The 22,181-nt window shown below is 46.3% G+C and overlaps 3 protein-coding genes and 1 non-coding gene across 4 annotated transcripts; 3 read left to right on the top strand and 1 right to left on the bottom strand.

Moving 5' to 3' along the window:
- Positions 1-2,475: 2,475 nt before the first annotated feature.
- On the top strand, positions 2,476-4,588 carry FAM136A (family with sequence similarity 136 member A). Its single transcript, XM_032230025.1, has 4 exons — positions 2,476-2,620; positions 2,840-2,980; positions 3,508-3,720; positions 4,247-4,588. The coding sequence occupies exons 1-3, from the start codon at positions 2,534-2,536 to the stop codon at positions 3,694-3,696; spliced, it is 417 nt and encodes a 138-aa protein (XP_032085916.1). The 5' UTR covers positions 2,476-2,533; the 3' UTR covers positions 3,697-3,720; positions 4,247-4,588.
- A 3,097-nt stretch (positions 4,589-7,685) lies between these two features.
- On the top strand, positions 7,686-14,159 carry SNRPG (small nuclear ribonucleoprotein polypeptide G). The gene is made up of 4 exons (XM_032229224.1): positions 7,686-7,810; positions 11,225-11,247; positions 11,511-11,635; positions 12,557-14,159. Exons 1-4 carry the CDS (start codon positions 7,779-7,781, stop codon positions 12,605-12,607), a joined length of 231 nt encoding a protein of 76 aa, XP_032085115.1. The 5' UTR covers positions 7,686-7,778; the 3' UTR covers positions 12,608-14,159.
- On the bottom strand, positions 13,879-20,883 carry PCYOX1 (prenylcysteine oxidase 1). Its single transcript, XM_032229223.1, has 6 exons — positions 20,751-20,883; positions 20,257-20,463; positions 19,155-19,329; positions 17,091-17,302; positions 16,254-16,409; positions 13,879-15,476 (listed from the first exon to the last, which is right to left on the bottom strand). The coding sequence occupies exons 1-6, from the start codon at positions 20,854-20,856 to the stop codon at positions 14,836-14,838; spliced, it is 1,497 nt and encodes a 498-aa protein (XP_032085114.1). The 5' UTR covers positions 20,857-20,883; the 3' UTR covers positions 13,879-14,835.
- A 1,034-nt stretch (positions 20,884-21,917) lies between these two features.
- Positions 21,918-21,988, top strand: TRNAG-CCC. The gene has a single exon. It is a non-coding gene; the product is annotated as a tRNA-Gly (tRNA).
- Positions 21,989-22,181: the final 193 nt, after the last annotated feature.

Raw genomic sequence — 22,181 nt, 5'->3', positions numbered from 1 at the left:
TGAGGGCTCATGAGGCACCTGTGGAACAGTTGAAGCAGCTTTCTTCCTTCAGTTTAAGCTGAGGGAGGGGAGCCTGGCATCTGCTTCCAGTTGGGATTCCTGGTTGGAAATCTTTCCTCCCATTCCCATTGCAAGTAGGCAGCCTCCCTCCTGGAGACCCAGGGTCCATCACCCAGGACAGCTGCTTGCAGGGGACCCTGGGGAGAAGACCCTGATTTCCTTTCCAACCAGAGCTCTCTAGGAACCAATCAGAGACTGGCGTGTTTGCCCTGTCTTAATGTTACAGAAGTTAGAGATATACGTGATGTCTATGCGGTAGATATAATGCTCCCTCCTCCTGCTTTTCCCAACAACAACCCTGTAAGGTAGATTAGGGAGAGTGACTGTCTAGAGTCCTCTCGGGAGCTTCCATGGGTGAGGGGAGAATCTGGTCTTGGATCCCAGATCTGGTCTCCCCCAGCCCTAGTCCAACAGCTTCACAGCATCATGAACGAGCCCTTCACCATCTCAGCTGGAAACAACAGCAGTGTGCATCTACTTTTCAGAATTTCTCTCTCCAGCCTTTGGGGAGATCACCCATGGAGACAGATAAAACAAAGAAACACAATTATTTTCTTGACATGGTTCCATCAAGCTGGAGCTCACCTTGATCTATTTTCAGAAACTTGGAGATGATTGTCATTATTTTTCAGGAGCTGCGCTTCTTATTTAGGCTGCGAAAAGGCTACAAAGAGCCCTGATTCTATTTAGATTCTATTTAGAAGAAGGAAACACAGCAGTGAGTTTCAGATTTTCAGCAGGTAGCAGCTCCAGAAAGGCTTCACCTGGGCACTTTCCATAAGCCCGGTGCCCCACTGAGGACTGGCGTGGAGAGAGGCGCATTGGCTGTCACCCCAGGGATGCGGACTTCAGCGCTGGCCCTCTTGCCTGGACTGGAGCCCAACCTCCGGCCCTGAGTGGGGCCATTGTTCATTCAGGAGAAGTAAATGTGGCTGGGCAACCAGGCCAAGATCTTCAAAGAAAGTCCATCAATGGCTCTCTCAAACCAGAGCGAGATGTGGCCTCAGCTTCCTTCCAGGGTGTCATGTGCTCCGTCTATCTGGGCTTTCCTGAACCTCTTGACCCCTCGTTGCACATACTGGCTCAGTTGTGGGGACACTACCATCTATTCTGAACTCTTGGCTGCTGCAAATTGTATTTGGCCAGGATGGCAATTTTGCAAGAATTATAAATGAGTTAATGTCTGCAAGAGGCACTTTGAAGACATAATGTGTCTTTTCAGCAGCAACCATCCCTTAGTCTTGCAAGAAAGAGACTTCTCTTCCAGTTTAGGTTCCATCCTGTTAATTTAAGTTCTTTGACATAATACTTAGCATGTACTTCAGGTTTATAAAGTACTCCTGCTTGATTTAGGCAATCCTCACAACAGACCGGTTGGGTAGGCCAACTGTTGCAGATTTCAGCCTGAGGTTAAGGAAGGGGACAAACTTACAGGAAACCTCCCAAAGAGAGGCCTTTCCAGATTGTGCTTGCTTTACAATTGCCATTCCTTCCAAACAGCCTTCCCTTCAAGCACCAAATTGTTTGCTGAGCAGGATTTACTTGTAAGCAAATGGTACACAGGGGCTATGCATTGTGTAGCTCTTTATTTATTACACACACTCTGACTCAATGAAGAAAACTAGACATTTCAAAACAATCACTTAGGCAATCATCAACCAGCTAGTGCAATCTGAAACTCCATTGGAGGCCAAAGGAGAAATAAAACCAAGGTGGAAAACAGGCTACAAAGGGAAGGACAAAAAAGTCAAACTGTAGCTAAACTTCTGCACAAATAAAAGAGGGAACTCTTTGTTGGTGTGATTTGACTAATGACTGTTTCATGATTACATCCCATGAGATAATCATGAAATAATTGTGATGTAATCATGATATGATTACATTACAATACAAATCAGCATTAATTCATGATTATATTGCAATGCAAAAAAGACCCTCAAATCCTAAGAGTGCCAGAAAAGCAGCAAAGATGATTAGGGAGCTGTTGTGGGCTAAAACCTACTGAAGGACAGTTGCAGGAACTGGAAAAGTCTACTTTAATGAGAAGAACTGAGGGAGACATGATAGCAGCGCCAGCCCCACCCTCCCCTTGTGGTTTTTCTCCTGCCCTCCCCCACAGGTCAACGTCCGCTAATCGGAATGAGAAAGAGCTGGAGGGGACCTTAGAGGTCTTCTAGTCCAAACCCCCCTCAAACAGGCGACTCTATACCAGTCCAGACAAAAGGCGGAACAGCCCCCGTGACTGCTGGAGGGGGGCCGCCCACGGGACCTTCCCCCCCCCCCGCAAGCATCACCTGGCTCCTGCGGAAGGGGCGGGGCTTCCATTTGGGGCGGGGCCGACTCCCCCTTCCTCCCCCCAGCCGGGGCGGGGCTGGCGCGGGGGCCCCTCCCGTCCTCTGCAGCGGCGGCTCGGAGGGGGGGGGGAGGAGGGGGGGAGGAGGGCGGGGGGTCTCGGCTGCGCTCCCCGTCCGGCATGGCGGAGGCTCAGCAGCTGCGGGTGCAGGAGGCCATCGACGGCATGGTGCAGGGCCTGGAGCGGGAGCACATCCGAAAGATGCAGGTTGGCGGCGGGCGGGCGCGGCTCTTCCGGGGGGAGCGGGCGCCGGCCGAACCACGCGGCCGCCCCTCCGGCGCTGGAGCCGGGCGGGAGGCCTGGCCGGGGCCCCGCAGCGCTACCCTCCTTCGGTCTTGGCGGGGGTGGTGGTGGCGGCGGCTGCCCGTCCTTGCGAGGCCTGACAGGGGCGCCGCTGCCTCTCCTTCCCTCCTTCCCTGCCTGCAGGGCCTGATGTTCCGCTGCAGCGCCACGTGCTGCGAGAACCCGCGGGCCTCCATGCAGCAGGTGCACCAGTGCATCGAGCGCTGCCACGCGCCGCTGGCCCAGGCCCAGGCCCTGGTCACGCAGGAGCTGGAGCGCTTCCAGGTGAGCCCCTCTGGCCGCCACAGACCCCCCCCCCCCAGGCCTCGGGAAGGGATGGCCGCTCCCCCAAGGACCCCGGCTGGGCCTCGCCTCGGCTCTCCCCCGCCCCTGGGTCTCTGCGGGCCTCTTTGGCCGGAGCGCCCAAAGGCTGGTGGGCCCCTGGTGGTCAGTGGGGTCAAAGTTCGGGCGGGGGTGTTTGTGGGTGTCTGTCAGGCATAAAAAGAGGCAGAGGCTGGACTGGGCTGTCCCGGCCGCCCTCCTGCCTTGCTCTGCTTTCCCTGGGCGTCCTTCGGGGCCTTAGGAGCAGCCCTGCTGAATAAAGGGCTGGCAGCAGAGTCCTTGCATCATTGCCCCTTGGGGGGGGCTTGGGCCGCACCCCAAAGTTCCCCCAACCCTGAATTCCAAGGGAGCCTCTCCTTTCAGGGATCCGGAATCAGTCTATCTTCCTGTTGCGTGAGGACGAGAGACCCTTTGCAGGGAGCCTTCTGGCTGGGCTCCCCTGTGCCCACTTCTCTGTTTTCCACCCACAGAGCCGCCTCTCTCGCTGCACAATGCACTGCAACGACAAAGCCAAGGATGCCTTGGACTCGGGGAGCAAAGAATCACAGGTGAAGCTGCAGCTGGAGACCTGTGTGATGAAGTGTGTGGATGACCACGTTCACCTCATCCCCAGCATGACCAAGAAGATGAAGGAGAGCTTGGCTGGCATCGCTCAGTAATCCCACCCCTGTGCACAAACCCAGGTCTGGCTAGGAAGGGGGCCGTGAACTCAGTGAAACTAGGAAACAAGAGTGGGAATAGGTCGGGCGCTTTCTCCAGGGTCAGGTGGCCTAGGATGCGCCTGACCTCGTGGGAGAAAGGCCCCGAGCAAAGTTGTCAGTATGGGAAATGGGTGGTTGGGTTTTCCTTGGCTCAGAAGCCCAGGAAATTACCCTGACTTGTTTTGACCCACTCTCCCGACCCTTGTGCTGATCATGGAGAAGGAGAGGTGAGGAGGTGCTTTGTTATCAACCCTAAAGTTTATTCGCTTGTTGTCTTAGCAGGGCAGATTCATTTAGGCCGGTTCAAATTAATACCACAGGTGCTCTATAAAGACACAAAATGGCTATTCCTAAAATCCTGCTCAAAGAGAGAGGTTTGCTCTGGGTCTTGTGATGTAATTGAGTGACAGAAGATACAATATTAAACCTTTTGAATTCCCCAAAGCTGCTGGGAGCTTCTATTTGTGCTTTCATCCAAATCAGACAGGGTTTTTTTTTCTTTGTCTAGGCAGCAGATATGGATTTGTGCGTCTTAATACGTCCTGAGTAGGGGAACATGCACTTGTGTGCGTATCCAAGTCTGGGCGAGATCTAAGCAGGGTTTTGTCACTGGCGGCTGGCATGTTTTGCCACCCACTCAAGACGAGAGATTCAAGCAGGAAAGGAGCCATCGGAATCTGGAAAGCTGTACTGCTTAAGTTTGTCGAGTGAGTCAGAAATGAAGATTGTAAGGCGGTTTAAAAATGCCACATCAAAATGTGAACTTTGCTGTCAAAATCTGTGAGGCCTTTTTAGTCACTCCCAAACAAATGTTTATTAAATTTTTAAAATCTAGTGGAGTTTCACATTATTTGCCTTTGGTCTGTGTTCATTTCGATATGGAGAATTTGTATTTGTATTTTTGTATTTATTAGACATTTATAGGCCGCCCTTTTCTCTGAGGGGACTCAGGGCGGCTTACAGTCAAAAGGAAAGGGAGTGTAGGACAATACAAAAAGAAATGTGCACAAAAGTAATTTAAATAGTAAAACTCAACATTCACTCAACATTCGGGAGGGGCAAAAGTAAACTTATCCCCAGGCCTGACGGGCTAGCCAGTTCTTGAGGGCTGTGCGGAAGGCCTGGACGGTGGTGAGGGTACGAATCTCCACGGGGAGATTGTTCCATAGTGTCGGAGCCGCAACAGAAAAGGCTCTCCTCCGAGTAGTTGCCAGTCGGCACTGACTGGCGGATGGAATACGGAGGCCAACTCTATGCGATCTGATGGGACGCAGGGAGGTAATTGGCAGAAGGCGGTCTCTCAAATAGCCAGATCCACTACCATGGAGCGCTTTATAGGTGGTGAGTAGAACCTTGAAGTAGTGGAATTTCTGTATTTGGCCGAGTAACCTTATTGGCTATTCTCAGGGCACCGTTAGGGTTTCTTGCTTGGAAAAGTGAGCTGGAAAGAATGGTCCCCTCTCTTCATTGCTGGATGTGAGGGCAGAATAAATAGGGATAGTGCATATATGAGAGGAAAGGAAACGCTGGTGAGTGATTGACAAAAGTGATTATTCCACAGTTTAATGGAGCGAATTGTCATGGTGCTTAAGGCTTTGTGACCTAGAATAGTCCCACTGATTGTGAAGGGGCAGAAAAGTTAGGTGTGGAAATAGAGCTGCAATATTAACACAGGGAGCGGCATTTTCTGATCGGTTTCTCTCACCTAAGTCAATTTTCTGACACAGGGATGGTCATGGCACACACCTTAAGGCTCCAGCATTCCATTACTTGAGCTCTGCCTGTTACTACTCTGCGTTTAGTTCTTTGCTCCTGGCTGTAGAGTCAAGTGGTAGCTCAGCTCTGGCTGAATGGAAAAGAAACTTGGCTGGATTTGGGGAAGAAATTGAATTTCCTCCCCAGAGACTTCAAAAACCAGGGAATGCTGGTGACTCCACTAAACTTATAGTGATCTGTATTTCAGAAAGATAAAAATATGCCTAAATGCTTCACAGTCACAAAAGGTAAATGTTCTGTTTGTGCAGAACATGTTTATTTAATGCACATCCTATTTCTCTGGCCCCATTTATCTGCAGTGATCTCTGGAAAGTCAAGAGAATTCCCTGAGTCAGGGTTGCATTGCTTCTAAGTGTCTTAAGTACTGTGCAGATTGCCTAGACTTGGACAATTGTGCACTGCTCCAATCCACAGTGGATCCATAATCCACAGAACCTTTGGATATTGGGGTTGCTGCTTAGGAATCTTGTATCTTGTTAGTAAAATAGAAAATATTACATACGTTGGAAAAATATTGATCAGCAGCCAGCTTAAGATCCCAATGTTGATTTCAAGAAAAAATGGCCATCCCTGTTTTTTCCATCTCTTTGAATATTATTTTCTAAAGATGTGATTAAATACACTTTAAATGATTAAACCCTTGTTGCCTGAATTTTCTATGGGCTGCATTCTGATTTCAGCAATTTCTAGATTAATATAAAATGAATTCAATTGCCATGATGTTGGAAGACCTCACAGTGTCCAGTGAATTCCAAGTCATTCCCTTGCACAGCTGTTAGGGCAGGAAGTGACTTGCCACGGCTTCCAGGATATTTTTCAACCAGGGCTCTGCAGCCGCCTCCATTGAGGTACTAGCCTGGTCTGATCCTTTCTGGGGATCAGCCAGGATTGCCTAGATTGCCACCTCTTTTTAGTGGATCGTAACCTAGTGCTGAAGAAACTTCTTGAATATGTCTGAGATACATTTTTTTTTGTTAAAGCACTAATTATTTACTATGGTATTGGAGGTAGCCGAGGCTAGCCTAAAGAAGGGCTATTTATATACCGATAGGCTAATCACAACAGGCTTAGTACAGCAAACAGTTGAATGAATACATCATAATCTGATTGGGTATGTACATACATGTAAAATAAAAATATGAAACATTGAAAAATAAAAATACATCATTATTATAAAAAAGATGGATGGGTGAAGAACAAAGCAAGGGGATGGGAGTGGAATCTACCATCAATTCAGCAGCAACCTCCGTCCAACATGCAACTCCCCCATTGGGTCCTAAGTGTTTCAGTCCATTTCTTTTGCCACAATGTTGTTGTTTTTTGTCTGTCATTGTGTAGAGAAATAATTTATTTTGGATTTGTGGAAGGGGCAAGTGACCTGCCTGAATTGATGCCATTTTAGCTTAGTTCAGCAGCCTGAGTGAAGCCAGCCAATGTTTGTTCTTTCCTCCTAATGGGAGACCAGTCCTGTTTGGTTTTCCCATCCTGAATACCCTAGTGGAGGAGAGTCGCGGGCCTTTGCTTCTCAAAAGGGTAACTGGAGGTCCTTTCTGGCCCCTTCAAGAGGAGGGAAAGGTAGTCCTGCTTGGAAAAGGTCTCCAGGAAAGCCGCCTGGCTCTGCCTGCTCCCCTCTCCCCCAGAGGAGTCCAAGAGACATCAGGAGGGGAAACTGCCAGGGGAGCCTCTAGTGCTTGGAACTACACCAAGGATGTCCAAACTTGGGAACTTTAGGACTTGTGGATTTCAATTCCCAGAATTCCCCAGCCAGCTGGCTGAGGAATTCTGGGAATTGAAGCCCACAAGTCTTAAAAGTTTTCAAGTTGGGGGTGGGGGGGAGAAGGTCCAACATGCCGGGAGGGGCGTTGCAACCGGCCTCCCTCGCTGGCAGCGGCCCTTTTTCTCCCGGCAGCCTAGCAGAGAAACGGCAATCACCCAGCATCTGCCGAGGGCTGAGAGCGCCGCTGCGGAAGAATACGGGCGAGCAAAGAGGAATTCGCGGAGGCACGTGGCGCGGGAAACGCGAGCGCCAGTGTGCGACTTAAAAAGAAAGCGGAGAGCTTGGGGATTGGTGGCTAGGGCCGAATGGCCCCGCCTTTCGCGAGCCTTTGGGCGGACTCCGAGTTAGTCGGTTCGGCCGTCCTTTGCTGTTGCGCCTGCGCTCGAGGCGCCTGGTGATTGGGCAGTTAAGTGCGCGCCGTGGTGACGTCCCAGCGCAGCGGAGACCTGTAGACGCTTCGACAGGCGGTCGTCTTGGAAGAGGCAGGATGAGCAAAGCGCACCCGCCGGAGCTGAAGAAGTGAGTGCGCGCCGCGGGGTAGCGCCGGGCCGCGCCGTTCGGAGGCGCCGCGGGTCGGGGGCGCGGCGGCCAGAGAAGCGAGCGGAAGGACCTAACCGGCGGCGGGAGCACCCCCTCAGGCCCCTCTTCGGCCCGTCATGCATTGCGCGGCGTGTGGCCATAGAGCCACTTCGCTAGAAGTGCCTTCCTCGACCCACGTGCCCCTTCCCTTCTGGGCCTGCGGGAGGTCTGGCTCACCAACAGCCAAGCCCCACCCACCACAGTCCCCTCCCCATTCGCCTCAGTCCCACAAGCGCTGGAGCCTCTCGGCCTGGGAGGGGTAGGAAAGTGGGCATTCCCTCCCCCCTTCCTGGTGCAGAAAGGCCTCGCGGGGGGGTCTCCTGCTCTAGAGGGCGGTCTTGGCTGGGGCTGGGCGGCTTTCCTTGTCGGCCTTTTTAAACCTCTGTTCGTCAAGAGACGCTCCTTCCCCCAGTTGATGGATTCTTCAGAACAGCCGAGTTGGAAGAGTCCTTAGAGGTCTTCTAGTCCAGCCCCAATGCTCAAGCAGGAGACCCCATTCCGTTTCAGACAAGTGGCTGCCCAGTCTCTTAAAAGCCTTCAGTGATGGAACGCCCACAACTCCTGGTGGCAAGCAGTTCCCTGGTTCAGGAAGTTTTTTCTTAAGTCCAGGTTGCTTCTCTCCTTGATTGTTTTCCATCCGTTGCTTCTTATTCAGCCTTCAGGTGCTTTGGGGGATAGTTTGCTCCCTCTTCACTTTGACTGTCACACAATCATCTTCGTTGCTGTTCTCTGCACTCTTTCTAGAGAGATGCAACATCTTTTGTGCGTGGTAACCAGAAGTGGTCTCAGGGTCCCAAGTGTGGCCTCACTAAGAACTCACTCATAAAGCAATAGGATCACTTCATGTGATCTTGATTCAGCCCTGAACTGCACTCACGTTTTTGGCAGTTGCAGCACATGGCTGGCTCATATACAGTGGTTGCCCACTAGGACAGCAAGATCCTTCCACAGTTACTGCTCATTTTGAGCTCATTTTGTACCTGTGCATTAGGGTTTTCTTGCCTTAGTGTAGGACCTTGCTTTTCTCACCTCTGGATTGTATTTTGTTGGATAGGGTTCAGTGTTCAAATCTGGTTCTTGAGCCTATCTTCTAAGTGTCATTTGCAAATTTGATGAATTCCCCTAATATCCCCTCATCTAAATTGCTTATGAAGAGGTTGAAGAGTCCTGAGCCTAAGAAAGAACCTTGGGGTGCCTCACTGCATGTTTCCTTCTATGTCAATGTAGTTATGTTGAGAAATATGCATTGAGTGCAGTCAGTAAGCCATTTATGAATCCATCTGGTGGTGATGCTGTCTATCCCAAATTGTTGTCTCTTGCCATTTGTCAAATGCCTTACTGAAGTCCAGGTATTCTATGTTCACAGCTTATCCCTGATGCACTAATTTAATTACTTTGTCAACGAATGCAATGAGGTTTGTCTGGCATGATTTGTGCTTGATAAACCCATGTTGGCTTCCAATAATAGATTAGTATGTTTCTAGGTATTTGCAGATCCCTTACTTTATCTTTTTCAGGATCTTTGAAGATATTGATGGCAGGTTGATTGGTCTGTAATTTTCTGGGTCCCTTTTTCTCATTTTTAACCACATCTGCTCTTCTGCTATCCTCTTAGTTCCCTAGTGCTCCAGGATTTTTGAAAAATGTGGTTCAGAGGTTCTGAGATCACATCTGCCAATCCTTTGGAATCCTGGAATGAAATTCATCTGGTCCTCTTGATTTGATTTAATCTAATCTACCATAGATAGATGTTGTCTTACCATTATTTTCTTGTCTATTTTGACTTGTATTCTTAATCTGTCTTTTACAATATTGCTTTTGTTAGGTTGGATTAATTTTCCCTTTTATGTAAAAACAGATGCAAAGAATGAATTAAGCCATTCTGATTTCTCCCTCCTACCCATCGCTTGCATGCCATCTTCTCTCATTAGTGGAACAGTCATTTCCTTGACTTCTTGTTTTTTACATTTGGAAAAAACTTTTTTTGTTACTTTTGACATTTGTTGCAAGTTTTAGTTCATCCTGAGCCTCAGCTTTTCTGACTTCGTCTTTGCAGATTCAGGCTATTTGCTATTATTCTGCCTTAGTTTAGGTGTCCCTCTTTCTATTTTTTATACTGGTCCATAAACTATCCATCTTTTGTTCCTGATTGATTATGTGCCATCAAATAGTTTTTGAATGCTTGGGACCACATATATTTTTTCCACAACTGGACAACTTACAAACTTTATTAAACCAAATATAAATACAACAAAAAAGAACGATGTAATATAAAAATGAGGGAAAAACAATAGAAAACAATTGTTAAAAGCTCAAGGAAGTGGTGAATTAGTGAGATGGCTGTATTGCCTACAAAAACTAACTCTACTACTAGTAGTAATAATGTTCTTAACTGCTGATTATTTGTGATTTCTTTTTATTCACTGGTCAATCACACCCTGTATAAATAAATATGATTGATAGATAAGACTACAATTCAGTCCAACATAAAATATATAAATCTCCCAGCCAAATCCCACAAAACAACTCGTCTATATATCCATTGGTAAAACTCTTCTTCGGGGCCTTGAGTCTAAAAGAAGCTGCACATTTGTTCCTGTTCTTGGAAAGGGACAATCTTTCCTGAGAGGAACTTCCTGGTGTGTCTGTGCATTTACTTTTCTTGCACCTCCGTGCGCTCAAAACTTTGGAATTTCCCATTCCTCAGTCAGGAAATAGACATATACAAGGCCAGGTTGCGAAGAGAAATGACAGAAGCTTTGTAAAATTGTTTAATATGGTGTTTCATAAAGAGCGGTCCTAGGACAGCTTGGTGCCCTTCAAGACACTCTGAGGGGTACTAAGAAATCAAAATTATTTGCCAGTCTATTTTAAAATGTAATACAATATTAAAATTCCATCAAATAATTGTGAGAAGTGGTGGATCCATCAATTTTAATTTTTAATACAATAAATATTGATAAATATAATTCATGCAAACTTTTCAAAGTGGGATGGGGTCCTGTGAGAGAAGATGTTTAAGAAACACTGGTTTAAGAAAATGTGGTATGAGTGGACATGCAACCTTTCCCCGTTGACAATGAACCTCTTGATTTGTGTCTCATTGCTGCCCAACATGGAGAGAGGCTTTCAACTACATAATTAAAGCAGTGTGAAGTTGAAAGAGAAAAGTCATAGCCTTACCCCAAACAGCAGGTCAAAACAGCAGCCCTAAAACAGCCTTGTGAGGCTAGCAGGTGCATTATCTTTTTTAAAGGCTGTGAACCTGCCTTTATTGAGATAAAACCAGTTAATTTTTCTTTATTATGAACTTGACTTGCATGAGGCTTATTTCTTCTCTTTTGAATTTTTCAGGTTTATGGACAAGAAGCTATCATGTAAGTGAACTGATTATGTTAAAGATTCTGTTTTGCAAGGAAAAAACTGCAATTTATTTCTTGCCTGGTTACCTTGTGCAAATGAATTTCCTACAATGGGATCACTTTCCCTTATTTCCTCTGTTGAATCTGTTTCATCACTTGTCCAAATATTGGTCTTTTATGCTCTAAATGTTTCATTAATTTTGTATTGCTTTACATAATTCATTAATGGTTTAGTCTCCCTATATCCATTTTCCTGTATCTCTGTCTGTTCTTTGCAGTAAAACTAAATGGAGGTCGACATGTTCAAGGAATATTACGAGGTTTTGACCCATTCATGAATTTGGTGATAGATGAGTGTGTGGAAATGGCACCTGGTGGACAACAGAACAACATAGGGATGGTGGTAAGCAAAAATGAATTAAGTTATAAGAATTGTTGAAGCTGCTTTGCCAGGGAAGGGAATGTTAAGGCACTTCTGCATTCTGTTATGGCACAGCACAATATATATACTCTTCCATGTTCAAGAACTGAATAGAATTGCCATATAAATCAACTTGTGCTGATTCTAGTAGCAAGGAAGCAATTATTTATTATTAATCATTTGCATTTTGTGATTTAGGTCAAAACTTTCAAATTCTCCTTCAGGCACTTTTGACACTTAAGAACTAGTACCTTTGTCAATACTCTTAGATTGGGGACACCAGAAACAGTCAACAAATTGTCAGCACCTCTTCATTGGGTAATTAGGAAAGAAGACCACGAGACTCCATAGGTAGAAATCAAGTGTACTTTTACTAATTATAAATGATTAAAGGCATAGCGAAGCGAAGACTGATTATTTAGGCGCGAAAGTGATTGATATATAGAATAACCCATTCCCCACCCCTTGGCATCACAGTTACAGTCCAATCATAATTCTCCTAAGTGTCAGATGTGAGATAACTTCAAAAGGCATCATGAAGATGGAATGTCGGTGCCGTTAGTCTTGGCGGGAACCTCCTACGCATGCGTAGTCCGACAGGCAGCAGAGCTCCAGAATCTTCCTCCAGCACAATTAGTAAACCCCTCCCAAATACCATGCCCTCCCTCCCCGTTTCATGGCAGTCGAAGCAACAGCAAAGCAGAGGCTGACACAAATGCTATCCCAGTGGAGTAAAAATACTCCTATGAAAGACTAAACAATCTGTCATGGATCTTTCTGGATTGTAGTTGTAAAACAGTTCTCCATATCACCTGTCTTTAGCCATCTTGAAACTAGTTTGATTTTTTTTCTTGAAATTCATTCTTAGGTATGCTAATGATAATTATTTGTTCTGATTTCTAGGTAATACGAGGAAACAGCATCATTATGCTAGAAGCCCTGGAACGAGTATAAAAAATGAAGTACTTGCTGTTACTACAGTGTGCGGAAATTTTATTATTATTGGTTCTACAGGATCATTCCATGTTTACATTTTTTTTAAAAATAAATTCTTAAAAGTTGGTATAACTTGCTTCACAACTTCAAAAAATTAATTTGGGAATATATGAAATTTGAAAAAATGACTTTAAATCCATGTACATGAATGGAGATAGGATATTAGTGTTCCACATAACACTAATGGCTTAATAAACAAGTGAACAAAACAATTCCAAACAAGTTGAATGAGAAATGAACCTATGCTGGCAATAAGCCAGCGTCCTAAACATTCAAGATCCTCTTTTATGACTTTTGAGAAGTCCTTGACTTAGGACCAGTTGTTAATCATTTTGAAAGTACAACTGCTTGTAAAGGGGCTGTCATAAAATGTTTTGCTTTGGTCCTATGATTGTGATCTGGGTGTTGGCAACCTGGTCACACAACCGTTGCCAAGCACCCTGCAGTCATGTGATAGAAAGGGAGTGGGGGGAGACACACACACACACAAGTCCCTCATACAACCACAAGGCAGGCATATCCCTTCAACCTGCTCCCCCCCCAGCATTACAAAGTGTGTATATTGTTTAATAGACTGCTAAATTGGCCACGCCTACCCAGTCACGACCACCTAGCCACACACTTCCAGCCCCTCCCATCAGTTTGAGGAACCGTGAATTGGCCCCTTGTTTAAAAAGTTTGAGGTCACCTGACCTGTATAATCACTTAATGATTGCTGCTAATTAGAGCCAGGATTGCAGTCATTAAAGTGATCATGTGGTTGTCTTGCTTAATGACCACTTTGCTCAACAACTGAGAATTTGGTCCTCCAAATTGTAGCCGTAATTCAACTTGAACCTCCCATAATGTAATCCTCTGGTTGTATCGGTATGACACCTTTCTAAAATTGTCAATTGCAGATCCTTAGCCACGCATTTGGAAAAAAGACACAACACCACCGCAAGAATGTGTTTCCTTCACTTTTAATAAAGTTAGAAAGTATACCCAGTCTGTTACCTGTAAATTGCTGCTACCCAGTTCTCTGCCTAATGCAGTCATGAGTGGATGGCATGAGTAGTTCACAGAACCACACACCTGGCAGTAGAGGTATGTTTTTTCCTACTGCTTTTAGGTAAAAGAAAAGCTGCTTGCCAGTACAGTTTTCCTGACTGCCTGAATAAGCATCAAAAGGCACAAAGATAATTTTGATTAATTCTTCTCTCCATTTTATAAATACTTTATTTTCTCTGCTCTCAAGCTATATTTTTTAATATGAAGTTTGATCTAGTGGTGAAGGCACCAGGCCAGAAACTAGGGGACTGTTGAGTTCCAGTCCGGTCTTGGGCCCACAGGAAGGGGTTTAGGCAACAAGCCAGTATCAATTCCCATCACAGCCAAATGACTCAACACTCGGTTGGTGTGCTACTTCTGTGTGGAGTTTGTCAAAAGCCATCCAGAACATCCAATTTCCTTCCCCTTCAAAAAAAGAAGGGGCTTATTCAGACAGATATTTCATAATTTCAGTGTGCTGGAGCAGCTGAATTCTTATAAAATACAAATTTTAAAAGGCATCATTTCAGTTACTTGAACAGCCCAATTCAGATTCAAATTGAGCATATTCATTTTCTTGTGTCATTCCCCAAACTAATGGATTTCAGAATTGTAAAAATATCTTTCAATCAAAAGTAATGAATTGTTGGGAGTCATTATGAAACTAAGTACATGAAGTCTCTTGACAATTTTATCCAGTGGTTTTAAGAAAAATTGCTATGTAAAATACCTAAGTTGTGAGCCCGAAGGCTTTATTCAACGTTTTTCATATGCCCCCCAAATTACTTACAAGTGATTTGCAAAAGAAATCTAGAAGGTACAGTAGTTTTTAAAAGGCTGTTGCCAAGAATTCCCTTTAAGCCTGTTTTCTTGGAGTGCCAAAGTAGGATAAACAGCGATGGTTGCAAACAGAAGCTTGAAACATCATTTTCAAACCCTTTCTTACCTCACTAAATATATTTTGGCCCTTGTAGGAATGTTCTGAGCTTAAAAGTATCCTAGGTACTGCCAAGCGAAGACATGTGAAGCATAACATTTTGGGCTGCAAATGGAGCATTTCAAAGTTCAGACATATTGCGCACTGATACCCAACACCCAAGATACATTGCAAGTTTCCCACACCCTTCGATGCCTCCCCCAACCCTTGTCGCGCCACGTCAAAGCTCTGTCTTGAGTCTCTCATGCAAGTCCTCTTGATCAATCCTATCCATCTTCTTGTACCAGTGGTGGTGAGCCAAGAGGGCCGCGTTTTTGGCAGAGATTGCGCTCATCTCCATGGCGCTGGCTGCCCATTCTATGGCATTGACGTAATACATGTGATCGTGGAGAATGAAAGGTGGGCACTTCTGTGGGGGGCTGTAGTGTGGGTAGGCCAGCCATTTCCGTACCTCCACCAAGTCATAGGAGGAGAAAAGCAGCTTCAGTTGCTCATCCGTCAGCAGCTGACGGGAGAACACTTTCCAGACAGGAGAGCCCAGGTGGGTGTCCTTCACCGGGGAAACCACCCCAAGGCTGCTGACAAACAGGTGAGGATCTTCCATCGTGAAAATGGTCTGCAGGTTGAACTGAGAAGGATCCCGATAGCCAAAAAAGGAAGCATTGATGTGCCCATGGACAAATGTGGCCACCGTCTGGTGGTAGGGAGTAGAGAACTTGGGGATCGGTGGGTCAAAGTTGCGGAAAGTTATGTTGGCGATTTGGTGCTGCAAGGGAGTAGCGATGAGGAGGATGTCGTAGGCACCAGATGTTACTCCAGATGTAGCGTTGTAGGTAACCTCATATTTTTTTGTCAGACCACCTTTGAAACAACCAGAAAAAAATAAAGCAGTTTTGACGTTACTTGCAGTAACGATTGCAAGCTACTCTGTTTCCCCCTCCAGCCACACTCGGAGATAACTTTCTCCATGTCATGACCGCCGTCAGTATAATGGGTCCCAGAGCTCATTTCACTCTGAAGCCGTGACCCAATCAATTAACCTGTCTATGAAATTTCATCATCTCAAAAGTGACAGCAAAAGAGTGTTTGCTGTTCAACTATTTGATCTTTGATGATAATTCTTCCCAACAATCCAGGTGGTTTGAAAGGAAGGAGTGGAAGCCCCTCCAGGTTGTGTTTGGGGGACAGCAACCCCAGGCTGCTCTGTCTCAATCATCACACAGCTCCCTCTTCCCCACCCCTCTTCCACTCTGGGGCTGCCGCTTCTGAGGTTTTGCTCTGGGATGGAGCTTTCCATGATCACTCTGTTCATGGGGTCTCAGCTGATGTCCCACCCAACTTAAGTGGGTTTTAAAATGATTTCATTTTTAAAAATGGGGAGCTCGCCTGCAGCAAAGCCCTAACTTCCAGTGCTGCCTCTTTTCCCAGCAATGACATGGCACTCGCTTAACACTGCAGAGGCCCATCAACTCCAGCTCTTGTGGCCAAAGAGGAGGGATTGAGGAAGTGGCGGACCCAAAGTTGTGGAGAGCAAGAGATTTCCCATTTCTTTTTTCAATCATGCACAACTTCCATGCTTGATAAATGCATCTCATTTTGCAAATGTGAAATAAATAACTAAACGTGAGACAATCACACCTGCACGGCCCTTCAGCCTTGTTTTTGTTTCTATGGAGATAACAGGACCAGAAATCAGCTGGGCTTTGGAAGCATACAGGAGGCCTGTACACACCAATTTATTGCCTCCTTCTACCGACCAAAGTCCTCCACTTGCTCCAGCCAAAGATACAGCTCCTGCAAAGAAACGAAGCCCAGGAAAAATGGTCAAAGACACCTAAACAAGACAGTAGCTGAGACTAAAGTGATTCAGTGACAGGGTCAGAAATAAAACTAAGCCAAAAATTTAAAAACCGCATTATGGCTTTAGAAAATATGTGAACCCAGCCACTGGACACTTGTGTTGATGACTTATTAATGAACAAGCCACTATGGCTTACTGGGCAATGTGCAAAACCACCCATCCTATAATGCAAGAAGGGAAGTAAGTGTGATGTTCCATTTTCAACTGGCTCTCTTGTTTGCTACCTTTCAAAGATGTATGCAAAGTCCTGTTTCGGGGAGGGAGGGATTGGTTTTCCCCATTCATTTTTTTGTACAGGGACATCCAGAAACTGAAGTTCCCCAAAATGCATGCCTGAGGGTCTTGAACCCCCTGCGTGAGAGAGAATGCTGGCTAGGTAGGCTGAGTCAGGCTCTCTTCTTCTGTTCAGGTCAGCTTTATTTCAGTTTTAAAGCAAGGGTTTTTTTCTTCCTTCTGTTCAATCATGTCTGATTCTGAGAGACTATCTGGACAGGTCACTGCAGTTTTCTTGGCCAGGTTTTTCAAAAGTGGAGCAAGTTGTGCAAGAAGCACAAGTGGATGTTCAGTGGTACAACATTAAATTTGCTACTTAGGAAGGAACAAGCGCCTCTTACCTACAAAGCCATTGATGCTGGCACTCTGCCCATAGTTGACTCGCATGATAGGGGTGACCATCTCGTTAATGAATGCCTGAGAAAATCTGGCCTTTTGCAGGGACTCATCGATGGTGTGGTTCAACATGTGAAGGAAGTCCGCCCCTCCAAGGGCATGGAGCAGGTTCTCAGGGCTGCTGAAGGCGTAGTCGTGCGACTGGTACCGATAGATTCTGGACGGGGGGGGGGGAAGGGGGGGGAGGTGTGAACTAGCTAAGGATCTTGCAACGGTGCAAAATATATTAAGCAGTGGGGCAACATATGCTCTCAATAATGAATATCTGAACTATTTTGAGTTGAGGTTTTTGAAGAAAACAAAACCAGGGCTGCCATTTATTATCCTTTGATAGTATCAAGTAACATCCCCAAGCTGGTCTCCTATCATCCCCTAGATGATGAAGACAGTAGAAATCCACCATACTGGGGCTGTTGTATCGAAGAGAGTCCTGGTTGTGCCAAACCTCTTCCATTTGAGAAGTATGGAAGCCTCTGTGCTTTTAGGAACCTTCAGTGCAGCAGAGGTTTTATTGTAACTTTCCCCAGATCTGTACCTTGCAATAATCCTGTCTCTGAGCTCTGCAAGCAGTTCCTTTTGCTCTGCTACAGTATGCACCGTTAGCTATGAGGCCTTCTACAGAGAAATCCAAATCACCTCCAATCTATTTATTACAGGTCAACTCCAAGATGTAGGAACATATCAGCAACAGTTATGAGAAGTTGGAGACACCAGAGATATATTTCATGTATTGTTGCAAGGGCTCTGAATGCTTATGCCAATGTGATATTTCAGTTTTTTCTTTTTAATACATTTACAGACATTTCTAAAATTCTGTTTTTATTTTGTCATTATGCGGTACTGAGTGTAGATTAATGAAAAAAATGATTTTTTTTGTAGGCCATTCATTGCCAGTTTTACCTGCTGTTGGTCTTTCCCTTATCTGCAAATCTGGTTTTGTCTCCACCTCTTTTATTGAACATTCAGGGGCTTCATTGTTTGGTGCTCATACTAGAACCTCCTCTGAGCAACCACAGGCTGTGTTTGAGATTTCAAAAAGCAAAGAAGCCCCCGAGCTGAATTCAGCTCTTGGGGGCTTCGTAGCTTGGAAACTACAAAGGGGGTGGCCAGCTTCCTCTTTGGGGTGTTCTTTGTCTCGCCACTCTACCCTGTAGTCTCGGCCACCCATCCAAGTATGAACCAGCCTTGACTGTACTTACTTTTCAGAATTAGAGCAATTCATGAAGCTTTGGTTGATTAATTGATTTAAACCAAGCCATCCTGTGGCCCCCTTCACAATTATGATATGGTAAAACAACACAGCAATTTTAGCCAAGCAATTTCCTGGTCTTTTTCTTTCCATGGCAGACTGAAGCCTTGCTTCCCAAAAATAGAGGGGCCCAGGGAAAAGCAAAGTGCCTTTCATTCGAAAATAGTGAGCATTAAATCAATTGAACCTGGTAACAGGATCACACTCACCCATCTATCCCACTGATAAGAATTTGGGGGAGGGAAAAACTTTGGGGCAGAGGCTGTGCCAGAGGGTTCCACCACAAAACCGCGGACGACAAAATCGCGGTCGACGAAAGCGCGCATTTGACGTCATCACAGCGCGACAAAAACATCGCGCTGTGATAGAAAAATGTAAAAATAAAGCGAAAACCTTACCCTAACCCCCCCAAACCTAACCCTAAACCTAACCCTTAACCTAAGCCTAAATCTAACCCTAAACCTAACCCTTAACCTAACGCTAAACCTAACGCTAACCTTTAACGTAACGCTAAACGTAACCCTAACGCTCTAAACGTAACCCTAACCCTTAACCTAACCCTTACCTTTATGTGAATCGGCTTGCTTTAATTTTACTTTTATTTCAATTTTTAATTTTTTTTCGTCGCGCTGTGATGACGTCAAATGCGCGCTTTCGTTGATCGCGCTTTTGTGGACCGCGGTTTTGACGGGTCACGGTGCCAGAGAAGCCACAACACCTCCACCCCTCGTCCTGCAGTCCTTTGTTTTGTGCCGCTCACCTCATAAACTTCTCCAGGACTTCCTCCACCCACATGTAGATGCGCAGGGGGTTCAGTCCATAGCGCCACAAGAGCTTCAGGAGAGTCCAGACATACCAGCCGCTCTCCTCAAAGACAAATTCCTCCCCATTGTAAACGCCCATCAGCCCATTGTCGCTCTGAGGCACAGAAAGCCCTGCGGATCCAGAGGCAGAGAAGGCAACTTGAGAGGGAGAAGAGAGACCCGCCCAATGTCCCACCCAGCCTTCCGAGGTCCTCCCGGCAGCCCCTGGCCCTCCACAACCACAGGCACACAGACTAGCCAAAAGAGAAGCAGGACGCCTTCTTGGGTATTACTGGGACAAATACAGATTGTACATCATTTCAAAAGAATTACGCTAAGACATGGAATGAAATTACGGAGAACATATTCAGATGGGAGAAACTAAAATTCTCAAAAGTGGGAGGAAATTTCTGTGACAAAAATGATTGTTTTGCCTAAAATGATGTTTTTGTTTCAGATAATATCTGTTTTGACAACTGAAGTACAAGGCAAGCAAGGGCAAAAAGATATATCTAAATTTGCATGGAAAGGGGAAAAACCCTGTCAAATACAAAACGTTACAAGATGCAAAGGGAAGAGGACTGGATTTACTGGATTTGAAATACATTTTGCAGCTTGTTGGTTTGCTTTGGATGAAAGAATGCCTGTTGCTGAGAAATCAAACTCGTTTAGAAGGGCATCGAATGCCAGGGAATATTGAGGGTAGGATCATTGAAGTTAAAATGGACTTTAAAGACCACTTTTATTAGTTGTTCCAGAGGAAGAATATGGATGCAAAGTAAACCCAAGCTGGGCCCAAAAACCCTTTACAGAGAAGGAAGAGGCAAAGAGAAACTGCTGACATGGCAGGAATTATTGGAGAATCCCCAGGGGGAAGAAAGAGGCCATTAGATCGGGAGAGCAATTCAGGCAGTTGTCCCAAAGAGCCTGTCTCATCCCAGGCGCCGACCCCTTTGGAGAACCCGCCGAGCCCCCTTCCTCAGAGGGGGGGATTGGGTAAAGAGAGAGCCCCCCTTCCAACCAGGGGAGGGAAAGGCCCGGAGGGAGGGAGACACTCACCCAGCTCCTTCACGAAGTGCTTCAGGTGGAGGTTGAGCGGATGCAGGACGGCTCCCCCCGCCTCGTAGTCCCTCCCTTCCAGCTGGACGGTGGCCAGGCGGCCCCCCACCTCTCCCCGCTCGAAGACGTCGATCCGCACCTCCGGCCCGAACTTCTGGCGCAGGAAATAGGCTGCCGAGGAGCCCCCGATGCCGGCCCCGATCACCCCTGCAAGAGGCAGCCGCGTCGCTCCCTTCCCCAAAGCCCCCACCGGAGACCCCCACCCCACCCGCTGGACAAGGCCTTCCTCGCCCCCCCCTTCACAATCCCCCTGCGAGGTAGGGCTGTCCAAGTCCCCACTCGGCCCATCCCAGCCTCTTCGGCCGGCCCGTCAGCCCTCCTGGGGACTCCGTGCCCGGCGCCAGGCCGCGGGAGAAGCGGAGGCGTCCCCGGCGAGCGAGGACTGCGGGCCAGACCCCCCACCCCACCCCCGCCCGCCCCGCGCGCCTGTCTACCGATGCGGGAGGGCGGGTGGCGGAGCTCCGGCGGCCCCGAGGCCTCCCCGCCGCAGGAGAGGAGGAGGAGGAGCAGCAGCGGCGACAGGAGCGCCCGTGGAGCCATGGCCGAAGGAGCGCGGAGGGAGGCCCCGCCCCCTTCCCCCTTTGCCCCTTCCCCTCCCCCTGGAGTTGCCCTGGTGACCGATGGAGCCTCCTGGAGCACCCGCCTTTCATTGGGTTGGGAAAAAGGCAACGTTCAGAGTTTCCTGTGTAGAATATTCACTGATTTACAGTTTTTATACTCTACCTATTCCTGGGACTCTAGAGCAGAGGGCTTCAAACTTGGCCACTTTAAGACTCGGGGACTTCAACTCCCAGAATTCTCCAGCCTGGGAATTGAAGTCCCCGAGTCTTAAAGTGGCCACGTTTGGGGAGCCTTGCTCTAGAGGATTCTAAACTTAGAGAAGTAAGAAATGAGGTTTCCACTTATAAGTCAATTTGGAGGAATACTTTCTTTCTTTAAAAATAAGTGTCTTCTTTTCTTTGCAGAGCCTCAAAAGTATTCTTTTCTTGGAACAAGTAGACTAAAAAATGCACAAAATATGCAGGTCGTATGTGTAACTTTATGTCTTCTTGATTTACATTCATTTTTAATGTGATATGAACGTCTTTCACATTCAGACAAGGCATGTTTTTGACACAAAAAAACCCTTGTCAAACTGAGAATATTCATCCTTGTCTTTATATCAATTATGATGTCTGCAGTATAATTTGTTCTATTTTTAATAACTGCTATACCTTTTTAAATAACTGAAATATAATTGGACTAAGTTCAGGGATAAACATTTTTAATTAGTAAGCTATCTAAAAGATATGGACATTTTGTAAAGTATTTGGGAGTCTGTGCTTTGACTCTGGATTCAAGTGATATTTGGAGATGCTGGAAACTTTTTAGAACAGTATTTTACAAGGCAATTTGGTGCATGAATTTTTGTAAGAATTTTCTATTCAATTTAATATGTAAATTTAGTTCAATTTTTTCTATCAATTAATTGTTGCTTTCATTTTGGAAGAACTCATTTTAATAATACTGTATCTGAGGGTTTATATTCTTAAAGCCTTTATAGGCAGGTTGATCTTCAGGCTCTGCTTTCTAGACGATTCTTCCCAAGCAAATTTGCAAGAGCGCCGCTGGTGTAGTGGTATCATGCAAGATTCCCATTCTTGCGACCCGGGTTCGATTCCCGGGCGGCGCAATCTCCTTTTGCCGCTTCATTCAGCACCCCCTTTTTTAGCGCCCATCACCAAATTTGCCTACTTCCTCCACCAAATGATGACTTGAATCTATTTTTTCTTTTTCTTTTTTACAAGAAAGGAAACAAGCGGAGCTTGGTACAACAGCAGCGGAGATGCGATCTGTAAAACAGCAGTACCGCGCAGGCGTTCGGG

Source organism: Thamnophis elegans, chromosome 13, assembly GCF_009769535.1.
Source record: "Thamnophis elegans isolate rThaEle1 chromosome 13, rThaEle1.pri, whole genome shotgun sequence".
NCBI classification, from domain to species: Eukaryota; Metazoa; Chordata; class Lepidosauria; order Squamata; family Colubridae; genus Thamnophis; species Thamnophis elegans.
The sequence above is the reverse complement of the archived record's forward strand: the minus strand, read 5'-3'. Positions and strand labels throughout refer to the sequence as shown.